This window comes from Oncorhynchus masou, chromosome 10, assembly GCF_036934945.1.
Source record: "Oncorhynchus masou masou isolate Uvic2021 chromosome 10, UVic_Omas_1.1, whole genome shotgun sequence".
Lineage (NCBI taxonomy): Eukaryota > Metazoa > Chordata > Actinopteri > Salmoniformes > Salmonidae > Oncorhynchus > Oncorhynchus masou.
This window is the reverse complement of record NC_088221.1, coordinates 25468730-25483883: the sequence shown is the minus strand read 5'-3', so window position 1 is coordinate 25483883 and position 15154 is coordinate 25468730. Positions and strand designations below refer to the sequence as shown.

General features: G+C 43.7%; 1 protein-coding gene across 1 annotated transcript in view; it reads left to right on the top strand.

Moving 5' to 3' along the window:
• Positions 1-15154, top strand: part of LOC135547407 (unconventional myosin-XVI-like) — a 161978-nt gene that overhangs the window by 46213 nt on the left and 100611 nt on the right. Inside the window, 6 exon segments of the mRNA XM_064976410.1 lie at positions 2565-2689; positions 3685-3810; positions 9348-9423; positions 13466-13616; positions 13763-13910; positions 14055-14165. Of these exon segments, the coding sequence (XP_064832482.1) occupies positions 2565-2689; positions 3685-3810; positions 9348-9423; positions 13466-13616; positions 13763-13910; positions 14055-14165 (737 nt within the window).

The following is a 15154-nucleotide window of genomic DNA, read 5'->3' as shown; positions in this document are numbered from 1 at the left end:
TTTTGGGGCTTCACCATGTTTCATTGAAATGTACAGCTGTGTGTCATCCGCATAGCAGTGAAAGTTAACATTATATTTTCGAATGACATCCCCAAGAGGTAAAATATATAGTGAAAACAATAGTGGTCCTAAAACGGAACCTTGAGGAACACCAGAATTTACAGTTGATTTGTCAGAGGACAAACCATTCACAGAGACAAACTGATATCTTTCGGACAGATAAGATGTAAACCAGGCCAGAAGTTGTCCGTGTAGACCAATTTGGGTTTCCAATCTCCCAAAAGAATATGGTGATCGATGGTATCAAAAGCAGCACTAAGGTCTAGGAGCACGAGGACAGATGCAGAGCCTCGGTCTGATGCCATTAAAAGGTCATTTACCACCTTCACAAGTGCAGTCTCAGTGCTATGATGGGGTCTAAAACCAGACTGAAGCATTTCGTATACATTGTTTTTCTTCAGGAAGGCAGTGAGTTGCTGCACAACAGCCTTTTCTAAAAATTTTGAGAGGAATGGAAGATTCGGTATAGGCCGATAGTTTTTTATATTTTCTGGGTCAAGGTTTGACTTTTTCAAGAGAGGCTTTATTACTGCCACTTTTAGTGAGTTTGGTACACATCCGGTGGATGATGAGCCATTTATTATGTTCGACATAGGAGGGCCAAGCACGGGACGCAGCTCTTTCAATAGTTTAGTTGGAATAGGGTCCAGTATGCAGCTTGAAGGTTTAGAGGCCATGATTATTTTCATCATTGTGTCAAGAGATATAGTACTAAAACACTTGAGCGTCTCTCTTGATCCTAGGTCCTGGCAGAGTTGTGCAGACTCAGGACAACTGAGCTTTGAAGGAATACGCAGATTTAAAGAGGAGTCCGTCATTTGCTTTCTAATAATCATGATCTTTTCCTCAAAGAAGTTCATGAATTTATCACTGCTAAAGTGAAAGCCATCCTCTCTTGGGGAATGCTGCTTTTTAGTTAGCTTTGCGACAGTATCAAAAAGGAATTTCGGATTGTTCTTATTTTCCTCAATTAAGTTAGAAAAATAGGATGATCGAGCAGCAGTAAGGGCTCTTCAGGACTGTACAGTAATGTCACGGTACACCTCACCATAAACACACACACGAACAGACACACACACACACACACACACCTCAGCCCCAACTGTCTGTGACCTGTGTTGGGAGCAGACATGGGTTCAAATACTATTTCAGATATTTCAATTACTTTTCAATACCTTTTTTAAAAAGTTTTTTTTTCTTCAAATAAAGGTTAAAGAATATTGGAAATGTATTTGGAAATATTCAAATACACTCCCATGCACCCAGATATTTGAAAATAGCATTTGAAATAAGTATTTGAAAAAAAATTCAAATACAATTTGGTTGATTATCTCGCTCCATCCACCAACAGACTGTCACGTTGCACCACAGACTGTCCAGGAATTGGTGGATGCTTTAGTCCAGGTCTGGGAGGTGATCCCTCAGGAGACCATCTGCCACCTCATCAGGAGCATTCCCAGGTGTTGTAGGGAGGTCATACAGGCACATGGAGGCCACACACACTACTGAGCCTCATTTTGACTTGTTTTAAGGACATTACATCAAAGTTGGATCAGCCTGTAGTGTGGTTTTCCACTTTAATTTTGAGTGTGACTCCAAATCCAGACCCTCCATGGGTTGATACATTTGATTTCCATTGATAATTTGTGTGATTTTGTTGTCAGCACATTCAACTACGTAAAGAAAAAAGTATTTAATAAGAATATTTCATTCATTCAGATCTTAGATGTGTTATTTTAGTGTTTCCTTTATTTTTTTGAGCAGTGTATATATATTTTTTTAACAAATAACCGTTCAAATACTCAAATAAAATAACTTTTTTTTGGCTGTCTATTTGAAAATACTCAAATACGCAGCATAGTCCCTCCCCTCATCCCAAATCCCCTATAGGTGGTCTCTATCCCCTCATGCTCACATCCAGCCTCTCTCTCTTCTTCCTGCTGTGGCACACTCCCGTGTCACACCAGAAGTCTACGTTGCCTTAGTAACATGGCTATGTTACCCTCCTCAAGTCTCTCGTACAGGGCACATACCCTATGGACTCTCCCTGTCCATTCCTATATGCACTCCACTAATTAGAATTGAGCATAGCGTATAAGACTCAACTGCCCAAGGGACAAAAATATTATATATTACAGTGATCATTAGAGAGAAACACAGACGATCTATAATATATAGCTACTGTATCATTTCGGCAACCAAAACAATGGTCGCCTGTGAGTATTTGAGGGTGGAGGAGATCAGAGCAGACCATCGATCCCTTTTAGCCAGGGATAGACTGCACTGCTAGACCTTCGTCCTCTCTTAGACCTCTGTCTGTCTGTTAGTCTCCAAGACAGTCTGTTGACTTTGAAAAGGAGACTAAGGATTCTCAAGGAGACATTACACACAGAACCAACATGGCTCCCATGATAATTGTAATTGGTACAGACTACGGAGATATCATTAATGTTGTGTGTGTGCGTGTGCTGTACTAACGTGTGTGTTTTGTTCTGTTGTTCCAGGTATAGATGTGTTGTCTATGCACACCATGCGTACCCAGAGGCCCAGCACCATGTTGTCTGATGTTCGACAGCTGGCCTCCAGCGGGATCAGTCTCAACCAACGCAACAGCGACGGGGTTACTTTGGTGAGTACCTCCCATTGGAGGCTGCTGAGGGGAGGACGGCTCATAGTAATGGCTGGAACGGAGAAAATGGAATGGACAGTATTTGATTCCATTACACTTTTTCCGCTCCAGCAATTACCACAAGCCCGTCCTCCCCCATTAAGGTGCCTCCAACCTTCTGTGGTGCCTACCAGTACTCCTCTATGATCTACCTCTCTCTCTTGCTCTCTCTCTATCTATCTATCTATCTATCTCTCTTGCTCTCTCTTTATCTATCTCTCTCTCTATCTCGCTCTCTCTATCTCTCTCTCTCTATCTCTCTCTCTTGCTCTCTCTTTATCTATCTCTCTCTCTCTCGCTCTCTCTATCTATCTCTCTCTCTATCTCTCTCTCTTGCTCTCTCTCTCTATCTATCTCTATCTCTATCTCTTTCTCTGTCTATCTATCTATCTATCTCTCTTGCTCTCTCTTTATCTATCTCTCTCTATCTTACTCTCTCTATCTATCTCTCTCTCTATCTATCTATCTATCTATCTATCTATCTATCTATCTATCTATCTCTCTTGCTCTCTCTTTATCTATCTCTCTCTCTTGCTCTCTCTTTATCTATCTCTCTCTCTCTCTCTCGCTCTCTCTATCTATCTCTCTCTCTATCTCTCTCTCTTGCTCTCTCTCTCTATCTATCTCTTTCTCTATCTCTTTCTCTGTCTATCTATCTATCTATCTCTCTTGCTCTCTCTTTATCTATCTCTCTCTCTATCTCTCTCTTGCTCTCTCTCTCTCTCTCTATCTATCTATCTATCTATCTATCTATCTATCTATCTATCTATCTATCTATCTATCTCTCTTTCTCTCTCTTTATCTATCTCTCTCTCTTGCTCTCTCTTTATCTATCTCTCTCTTGCTCTCTCTCTCTCTCTATCTCGCTCTCTCACTCTTTGTCAATGGCTGTATACAGTAAATGTGTCTGTGTAATGTGTTTATTTAACCCTCTCTCTCTCTCCATCTCTCTCTAGCTCCACATAGCGTGTGCTAGTGGCTACAGGGATGTGGTGTCTGTGCTGCTGGAGCACGGGGCGGATCCTCAGCCCTCCGACAACGGCTATTGGACACCTCTCCACCTGGCTGCCAAATATGGACAGGTTCTGTCATATCACTGTACATTCACATACCCAGTCGTGTCAGATCCACGGATGGAAAGTGAACAAAACTTTGTTTAGTGAAGGAACAACTTTCTAAAATGATATTCAACCATAAAACTTACTGGAATGCATCAACAATGGCTAGTTTATAGACCAGTAATGGCTGGCTAGTTTATAGACCAGTAATGGCTGGCTAGTTTATAGACCAGTATTGGCTGGCTAGTTTATAGACCAGTAGTGGCTGGCTAGTTCACAGACCAGTTTTGGCTGGCTAGTTTTTAGACCAGTAATGGCTGGCTAGTTCACAGACCAGTATTGGCTGGCTAGTTTATAGACCGGTTTTGGCTGGCTAGTTTATAGACCAGTATTGGCTGGCTAGTTTATAGACCAGTATTGGCTGGCTAGTTTATAGACCAGTATTGGCTGGCTAGTTTATAGACCAGCATTGGCTGGCTAGTTTATAGACCAGTATTGGCTGGCTAGTTTATAGACCAGCATTGGCTGGCTAGTTTATAGACCAGTATTGGCTGGCTAGTTTATAGACCAGTATTGGCTGGCTAGTTCACAGACCAGTTTTGGCTGGCTAGTTTATAGACCAGTATTGGCTGGCTAGTTCACAGACCAGTTTTGGCTGGCTAGTTTTTAGACTAGTATTGGCTGGCTCGTTCACAGACCAGTTTTGGCTGGCTAGTTTTTGGACCAGTATTGGCTGGCTAGCTCATAGACTGGTTTTGGCTGGCTAGTTTTTAGACCTGTATTGACTGGCTTTTTTATTTGTTGACCTTGTCTAGTCACATTCTGAGACCTATGGAAGATAACTTGCATAACAGAAATCTCCTCTGTCTGTCTCTCTGCAGAGAAACAGGTATTTTGGGAGCTATCAAACACACTAGCTCAAAGTGCTGGCACGGCACTGCATGTATTCATTAATGCCTTTTAGTTTAGCGATTTCATGGTGTTTCTCACAGGGAAGGAGATTGATTTCAGGATATGGATGTAGGGCGGGTGGGGAAGAGGAAGATTTGGGTAGAGGGATAGGGGGCTTTGAGGGAAAGGGAAGCGTTCGTGTTAAAATCTTGCTGACAAGGTCCAATATGTAATTCCATTTCTGGGGCTGCATGGTTGGGGTGCTGACAAAGAGAATGTATTCATATTAAGAACAGTTATTTTCCTTCTTTGTTCCTCTACTACCCCCAGGCCAGGTTTCTTCTCTGAAGTGTGTTTTACAGTAAAGTCTTCCTTTCTGTTATCTCTCAACCGTCACTATCTCAAATTAAATTGTATTCGTTGCATGCTTCGTAAACAACAGGTTCAGACTAACAGTGAAATGCTGAGACAAAAGACAGTATTGAAAAATAATAACACGTAGAATAAGTTGAAAAATAATAGCACGCGGAATAAGTTGAAAAATAATAGCATGTGGAATAAGTTGACAAATAATAGCACGTGGAATAAGTTGAAAAATAATAGCACGCGGAATAAGTTGAAAAATAATAACACGATGAATAAGTTGGAAAATAATAACTCGCGGAATAAGTTGAAAAATAATAGCATGTGGAATAAGTTGAAAAATAATAACACAAGGAATAAGTTGAAAAATAATAACATGAGGAATAAGTTGAAAAATAATAACACAAGGTATAAAAACACAATGAGTAATGATAACTTGGCTATATACACGGGGTACCAGTACCTAGTCGATATGCAGAGGTACAAGGTAATTGAGGTAGATATGTACATATAGGTAGGGATAAAGTGAATAGGCAACGGGATAGATTATAAACAGTAACAGCAGCGTATGTGATGAGTCGAAAGAGATTAGTGCAAAATGGTCAATGCCGATATTCCGGGTAGCTATTGGTTAGCTATTTAACTAAATATTTAGCAGTCTTATGACTTGGGGGTAGTAGCTGTTCCAGACTTGCCATGCGATACCTCATCCCTCTCTTTCTCAAACTCCACAGTTTATCTGAGTGCATACATAAGTGAATTTGAGTGCAGAGTGACAGGGGAGGGGAGTAGTAGAGAATCGTTTGGAGCCCTATCCGCTGGAGCCCTTCCGGCTGGAGCCCTTCCCGCTGTAGCCCTTCCTGCTGGAGCCCTACCTGCTGGAGCCCTTCCCCGCTGGAGCCCTTCCCGCTGGAACCCTTCCCGCTGGAGCCCCTCCCGCTGGAGCCCTACCCGCTGGAGCCCTTCCTGCTGGAGCCCTTCCCGCTGGAGCCCTTCCTGCTGGAGCCCTTCCCGCTGCAGCCCTTCCCGCTGGAGCCCTACCTGCTAGAGCCCTTCCCGCTGGAGCCCCTCCCGCTGGAGCACTTCCCGCTGGAGCCCTTCCCCGCTGGAGCCCTTCCCGCTGGAGCCCCTCCCACTGGAGCCCTACCCGCTGGAGCCCTTCCTGCTGGAGCCCTTCCCGCTGCAGCCCTTCCCGCTGGAGCCCTACCTGCTGGAGCCCTTCCCGCTGGAGCCCCTCCCGCTGGAGCACTTCCCGCTGGAGCCCTTCCCGCTAGAGCCATACCTGCTGGAGCCCTTCCTGCTGGAGCCCTTCCTGCTGGAGCCCTTCCTGCTGGAGCCCTACCTGCTGGAGCCCTACCTGCTGGAGCCCTTCCCGCTGGAGCCCTACCTGCTGGAGCCCTTACCGCTGGAGCAATACCTGCTGGAGCCCTACCTGCTGGAGCCCTTCCCGCTGGAGCCCTACCCGCTGGAGCCCTACCTGCTGGAGCCCTTCCCGCTGGAGCCCTACCTGCTGGAGCCCTTCCCGCTGGAGCCCTACCTGCTGGAGCCCTACCTGCTGGAGCCCTACCCGCTGGAGCCCTTCCCGCTGGAGCCCTACCGGCTGGAGCCCTACCCGCTGGAGCCCTTCCCGCTGGAGCCCTTCCTGCTAGAGCCCTTCCTGCTGGAGCCCTTCCCGCTGGAGCCCTTCCTGCTAGAGCCCTTCCTGCTGGAGCCTGGCGCTGGCACTCTGCATACCAACTACACACTGACACATACTGTATGCCTGCAGCATTGTCACTCACTTTAGCATCAGCAGGCACAATCAGAGAGAAGGGAACAACTTCATCTCTGCAACACTTTATATTACAAGTATGTTTTATAGGTTAAGTAAAAGGGTTATGTAATTAGACTAGGTAATCTAATTAAAAACTCAAAAGGATGTAAAACTGTACCCTATAAGTACAGTTGTGTTTCATGCGTCTCTTAATTCCACCTCTACTCCCCATTAGTACTGGGTCATACTGTTGCTGGGTGCTGTTTGCTTGAGTCACAGTAACATTAGCTCATACTGTCATACAGTAAACTCAGCGAACCCTGTGTAATCATAGCCGGTATTTCACTGGCACACGTAATAGGCTAATATTTCACTATCCTGGGTAAATGACTCCCATGGACTGTAGCCTATTACTGTTGCTTATTAGGCTTCTGTTTCTCCTTCACTCACTTTCACGTCTCCTTGACATTTTCCTGGTTCAATCTGACGTTTGACCCCAGCCAGGGGGTCACTACCGTGATGATAGTGACGTGATGGGGGTGCATTTATAAAGTGTTGAGTGGAGTATGTGAGGGTGTACCTTGTGGACATACTGTGGCCTGTAACCTGGCCCGCTGTTCCCAATGTGAATCCAGGTTCATAGGTTACACTGTGGTAGAATATGCTGATTCACTCTCTATACTTTACTCCAAAATTGATTTTATAGCATGAGAGAGAGAGAGAGAGAGAGAGCGAGAGAGAGAGCGAGAGAGGGAGAGGGAGAGGGAGAGGGAGAGGGAGAGAGAGCATAAGTAATGTGTTTAATAAAAGACACACTCTCATGTACCTCTGACCTCTAGTAGTGCAGAGCGGGAGTAGAGGAGGATGTACTGTAGCAAGTCAATAATAGCACAGAGCAATGATGCATACTCAATTACAGGAGTTCGCTAACTTCTTCACCTGACCCCCACAACAGTAACAACAAAAACATGAAATAAAAAAAATGTTAGCATGATGACGAACATGACAAAAGGAACTGATGATGCACTACTTCATTTCTAAATTGCACCCTGCATTATATTATCACAACTTTCAAGAGTAAGTTTGATACCGGACTGAGTTCCTAGGGGGCACACCCCACAGTTTGGGGACCCCTGCACAAACAGACCAGTGTCATACTGATGTATGGCCATGTCTGTGATCTTAGTCATTTTCATCTCATTGTGATTTGCTTGTGTATGCGTGTGTGTGTGGATCAGGCATTGACAGACAATCTCTCACATGCTGCCTCGGGCATGCCATCCATTGGCATGTCTTACCATAAATCAACAATCACACACATTACCCACATTACATACATTACACACATCACACACATTACACACATTACCCACATTGCATACATTACACACATCACACACATTACACACATTATATACATTACACACATCACACACATTACATACATTACCCACATTACATACATTACACACATCACACACATTACACACATCACACACATTACACACATCACACACATTACACACATCACACACATTACACACATCACACACATTAGACACATTACACACATCACACACATTACACACATTACACACATTACACACATTACACACATTACACACATCACACACATTACACACATTACATACATTACATACATCACACACATTACACACATTACACCTACTTCAAATAACACACACATACACACATCACAGATCACACATCTTTAACCTCACATATCACACAGGTGTTGCTTGTCGGGGGGGGGGGGTGGAGATTAATAGGCTTTGTGAGAGACAGAGAGAGAGACAGATAAACTCCAATATCTATTGGGTGAAATGCCACAGTGTTCCAACACAGTAGCAAGATTTGTTACCTGATGCCACAATTAAAAGGGCAACAAATGAAGAACAAGCACCATTATAAATGCAGCCCATATTTATGTTTATTTATTTTCCCTTTTGTACTTGAACTATTTGCACATCGTTACAACACTGTATACAGTACAGCCATAACATGACATTTGAAATGTTTCTATTCCTTTGGAACTTTTGTGAGTGTAATGTTCACTGTTCATTTTTTATTCACTTTTGTTTATTATCTATTTCACTTGCTTTGGCATGTAAACATCTGTTTCCCATGCCAATAAAGCCCTTAGAATTGAATATAATTTAAATTGACAGAGAGCGAGACAGACAGGGAGAGAGAGAAAGAGAGAGACAGAGACAGAGAGAGAGAGAGAGAGAGAGAGAGAGAGAGAAGAGAGAAAGAGAGAGAGAGAGAGAGCCTTGTAGTGACATAAGTATCTATATAAGCCAACAGAGGGAAATAAAAAGATCTGAGGCAGAAAGACGGAAGGGTGAGACTGGGGGCGAGAGGAGATGATGACAGCTACATATCAGACAACTGTTTTTGTAGATATGGAACACAGCAAGGACATTTGGGGAGGAAGGCATGCAAGATGTGATCTAATGCAGTTCCATGTCTTTTTTAATTTTCTCTGAAATAATGAAGGTGTGTGTCTCTGTTGATCCATCTCTCCCTGCAGACAAGCATCGTTAGCCAGCTGCTGAAGCACAGAGCAGACCCAACTCTCCTGAACTGCAACCAAGACAAGCCCTCAGGTATAACACACTGACATACATACTCAATTTAAGCATGTGGTATTGAAACAAATAAATGTATTTTGATTGGTCCAGTTGAGCTGTGTCTGCCTAGCCTACTGTTCTAGTGATCACTCTGATAAAACGGAACCAACACACACAATCTAACCAATTCATTTCCACGTGTGTGTGTGTGTGTGTGTGTGTGTGTGTGTGTGTGTGTGTGTGTGTGTGTGTGTGTGTGTGTGTGTGTGTGTGTGTGTGTGTGTGTGTGTGTGTGTGTGTGTGTGGAGGTGGAGGATATACAGTGCATTTGGATTCAGACTCCTTGACTTTTTCCACGTTTTGTTATGTTAGGGCCTTACTCTAAAATGGATTAGATTGTTTTTGTTCCTTATCAATCTACACAAAATATCCCAAAATGACAAAGCAAAAGCAGGTTTAGAAATGTTTGATAATTTCTTAAAAACCTGAAATATGACATTTAAACAAGTATTCAGACCCTTAACTCAGTACTTTGTTGAAGCACCTTTGGCATTGATTACAGCCTCGATTCTTCTTGGATATGACGCTACAAGCTTGGCACACATGTATTTGGGGAGTTTCTCCCATTCTTCTCTCCAGATCCTCTCAAGCTCTGTCAGATTGGATGGGGACTGTCACTGCACAGCTCTGGCTGGGCCACTCAATGACATTTACGGACTTGTCCCGAAGCCACTTCTGCGTTGTCTTGGCTGAGTTCTTAGGGTCGTTGTCCTGTTGGAGGGTGAGTCTTCGCCCCAGTCTGAGGTCCTGAGTGATCTGGGGCAGGTTTTCATCAAAGATATCTCTGTACTTTGCTCCGTTCGTCTTTGCCTCGATCTTGACTAGTCTCCCAGTCCCTGCCGCTGAAAAACCACATCATGATGCTGCTGGTGGGATGCTGAAGAGATGGTTGTCCTTCTGGAAGGTTCTCCCATCTCCACAGAGGAACTCTGGAGCTCTGTCAGAGTGGCCATCGGGTTCTTGGTTCCCTTCTCCCTGATTGCTCAGTTTGGCCGGCCGGGCAATTAGCTCTAGGAAATGTCTCGTTGGTTCCAAACTTCTTCCATTTAAGAATGATGGAGGCCGCTGTGTTCTTTGGGACCTTTAATGCTACAGAAATATATTGGTACCCTTCCCCAGATCTGTACCGCGACACAATCCTATCTCAAAACTCTATGGACAATTCCTTTGATCTCATGGCTTGGTTATGCTCTGACGTTCACTGTCAACTGTGGGACCTTATATAGACAGGTGTGTGCCTTTCCAAATCATGTCCAATCATTTGAATTTAGCACAAGTGGAGTCCAATCAAGTTTTAGAAACATTTCAAGGATGGTCAAGGGAAACAGGATGCACCTGAGTTTAATTTTGAGTCTCATAGCAAAGTGTCTCAATATTTATGTAAATAAGGTATTTATGTTTTAGATTTTTAATAAATGTGCAAACATTTCTAAAAACCTGTTTTTACTTTGTCATTATGGGGTATTGTGTGTAGATTGCTGAGAATTTTTTAAATTTTTAATCAATTTTAGAATAAGACTGTAACGTACCAAAATGTGGTAAAAGTCAAGATGTCTGAATAATTTCCGAAGACACTGTATGTTATTGCCCCATGAGGACAAGCTCATCCATTAACAAAACATAAAATTAACACTTACTCTACCTGAATCTTTCTCTGGACACAGAAACACGCACGCACACTGAGAGAATAGAATGGAAGTGTTCAGAATTCATCATCAGAACTCATTTGATTCATTCCATAATGTGTATGAAGGTAGAATATCATTACTCAAGTGCATTATCTGTCATTTATGTATAGAAGCAGAAGAGACTATCAGAGTATGACCACACTAACATGATTCCTTCCCAATTAATCTAAGTGTGTGTGTATGCAGGAGTGCGTGCGTGTGTGTGTGTGTGTGTGTGTGTGTGTGTGTGTGTGTGTGTGTGTGTGTGTGTGTGTGTGTGTGTGTGTGTGTGTGTGTGTGTGTGTGTGTGTGTGTGTGTGTGTGTGTGTGTGTGTGTGTGTGTGTGTGTGAGGAGTTGAGAGACTGTTGCTCCTTGTCGCTATTTGCGATAACACACAGACACTAGCGCTCATGTGGGTTCTATTTTCTCTGTCTACAGAGATGTATCTATTAACAGACACTCTCCTGCTGATACTGATGTTATGTCTTACCTGTCTATAGCCCTGGGCTCCCTAGCTGAACAACACTAGCATATAACTCCTCAGAGAAAGTAGACTTTGTTCTTTGAGCTGCTATGGACTAGGTCTGTGATGATACCATTATCGCAATCATTTTTATATGGCAAAAAAGAAAATACCAAGCAGACCAAACTCAAAAACCTGCTGTACATAAAATATTATGTGCTTGGAATATAAATAAATGATGCTTGTTTCCAACATTAGGGCTATTTTCCTGAAGAAGTGAAATCCGCTTGATGTTCTGTTTCCTTGCCACCACGATACTAACGTGCATCGCAATATTGGTATCATTCCAGTCCTACTATGGACAACATTCTACAAGAGCTGCTTCTTGGCAACCAAATGTGTTAGCAGAAATGCAACAGCAATGTTGAAATGCAATGTCTTTGAAACCCCCAGAGAATGGCTAATGAAACTTTGCAATTGTAGTGTGTAATGTAAAGACTGTCTCAAGCATTGAACATCAGTTGACCTCAATTATGGAAGCAGAGGAGAGAGACTCATCTTGTCCATATCAACCTCCCCATCATAGTGTGAGATACTTTAGGCCTATTGCGGCCCCTCCTTTCTCCATCCCATCCCCTGGTGTAATCACAACACAGACTCTCTAGCAGTAATCTATAGTCCATTCTAACATGTAGGCTTAACTCAGGGATAGATGTGACAACACAGGGAGACAGAGATAATCACATATTTCTCACTTAAAGCCCCCCCCACCCCGCAACGTGTGTGTGTGTGTGTGTGTGTGTGTGTGTGTGTGTGTGTGTGTGTGTGTGTGTGTGTGTGTGTGTGTGTGTGTGTGTGTGTGTGTGTGTGTGTGTGTGTGTGTGTGTGTGTGTGTGAGAGCGAGAGCGAGAGGGGGGAGATATGGGTGTCTAGGGGGTTGTCACTCTCTATGAAATAAAAGAGCAGATATACAGTAGCCGTACTCCTCCCCTGTGCCCTTTTAGACCTCATTAAAGACTGAGGGTATCTTAAATCCCCCTGTCTCTGAAGCTCAGATGGATAGGTCCTCCATGGGCTTTGCATTCTGCACAGGCACATCCATATGAATGTGGGGTGGGGTCAGTGGGTTAAGACAAGGCCCTTAGTGAATTAGTCTAGAATGATTCAGAACTTTGGATGGTACGTCTATATTACTTGTCGTTAATGTTAAGCTTATTGATCTTGGAGGATATTTTATGTGTCTCGTTGACTGGCTGGTGTTCAAAGTCAATGTCTACGCAACATTCCACATGTTTGCAAGCTAGATATGATTGAAAGTACTGAAAGTAGCCATCAGTGACGTAAATGTCTTTTGACCACTATAATTAAAGTGATGCTCCAGAGATGATGTATCATTTCAACCGGCCATTTTGGAAGTAGTGTTCACCAGCCAAAATGAGTCCCTGGTAATTCCGTACTATGTCACCCATTACTTACGATATGTTACCTGTTTTTGGTGCAATTTGTATGAAATGTTACAAATTCAAATTTGTACAATATGTTATGAATTTGGAAGTTCTTATTTTAAGATCCCGACTGCTTCTTTAAGCAAGTTTAAATACCATAAACCTCTGATGTGCCTTATTGCTGTTATAAACTGATTACCAACATTAATTGAACAGTAAACAAGTATTTTGCGTTATACGTGTGGTATACTGTTGTCTGATATACATGGCTAAAATGTTTCAGCCAATTAGCATATAGGACCCAAACTACCCAGTTTATAATGCTTACCAAGTAATACATCTGTAACAGTCTGACAGAGAGGTGAAAACAGTCTTTCTCATTATTAACTCTTAGTGGTTACTCTCTTAAATGAATCCCCTTTGCTCTCTGTCCTGGTTCCAGGCATAGCAGCATCTGACCCCATCATGGCTATGCTGCTGAGAGCAGAGGAATGCTGGGTAGAGAGACTGAAGGACCCCTCTGTCCCCACGCCACCTTCAGATGAGCGCTACGATGGAGGCGCACACGACCACACCATCCTCCTCAAGAACCTGTGAGTTTTTATTAACTCATCAAATTATCAAATTACCTCACTTATCTATATTATGCATTAATTATAGTTCAAGTGTGTTTCGATATCAGTATTCAAAGGCAAATGATACCCGTAGTAATCCTATTACCCCCACCCCTACCCTGTAGAACCCCCCTGTCCATGTCCCTCTCTAAGAGGGACAGTCTGTTGGAGAGGTGTGCCATGTTCAGTGAGGTGGGAGGGGGGCTGAGCAGACAACCCTCACTGGACAACGGTCTGGACGGACCTACAGGACCCTACAACAAACTGGAGCAGGCCAGTACAATCAATATCTGCACTACTGATATATACTTCACATCTCTACTACAGAAAAGTTTACATGTACAGTATGAAAAAGTGTGCACATGCACCAAATCCATGTGTGATTGCTATGGTAACCTGTGCGGTGTTGTGTTGCAGGTGAAGCTGATGCCTCCGGCGCCTAATGATGACCTGGCGTCTCTCAGTGAACTCACAAACAGCAGCCTGCTCTACGAGATGCAGAAACGATTTGGCAATGACCAGATTTATGTAGGTAGAACACACAAACATGCACACACACACACACACACACACACACACACACACACACACACACACACACACACACACACACACACACACACACACACACACACACACACACACACACACACACACACATATGGACACACTGACATACAATTGGAGTGATGTATGAGATGTCAGCTTGGACAATGGGCAGTCTTTCCCCTTGACTCTGCCCAGATTCAGAGCTGGGGAGGCAAACCAGCACCCTCCAGCCCAGCAGGCCAGTGACAGAGATGGGTGTTTTTGGCAATGGCTGGGACAGAGGAGGGAGTCCTGTTTTTGGTCTCTCTGTTGCCAGGCCAGGCAATGGTAACTGTGCTAGTGTGAGTTGTAGGGGTGGTACGTTCTTTGAGTCAGTCTTCCAACCCCCTCTCTGCTCTCTGTTCTGGGATAGTGGCTGTTGTGTGATGGATTTGTGTGAGCTCTGGCCAGGGCCTGGTGTCTGGAAGGTGGCCCAGGAGACTCACTGTCTGCTGCCCAGGGACTTTGAGCCATGGCTGGGGGGATGAATATACAGTAACTACTAAGAGCCACATGTACATGCACGGATATACAGACACCCACATACACAAAATAGACATTTCCTATGTTGGAGAATCAATGCTGGTTTGGTTCGATGGAAGAAATCCATGACTGCATTTATAAGAAATACTGTACACCGCTTTTCCTTTCGGCTTCTGGTCATTTTAACCACCTTTCATTGTCCCAATCTCCCTGAGTCTATTGTCTGGTCTATAGCTCAGCATGAGAGACTGTGCTGTTTAAAGACAGGAGCCAGATCAATGTGGAACAGCCTGGTTATTCTCATCACTGTGTGTGATGAGGCTTCAATAGCCTGTTGTTACTGAACTACAGATGGAGGAGAGACTGGCAGGTTAGATATGGAGGGGAGGTAAAGAGAGGAGGAGGTAGATTGAGAGAGGACAGAGAAGAGAGGGATAGAATGATAT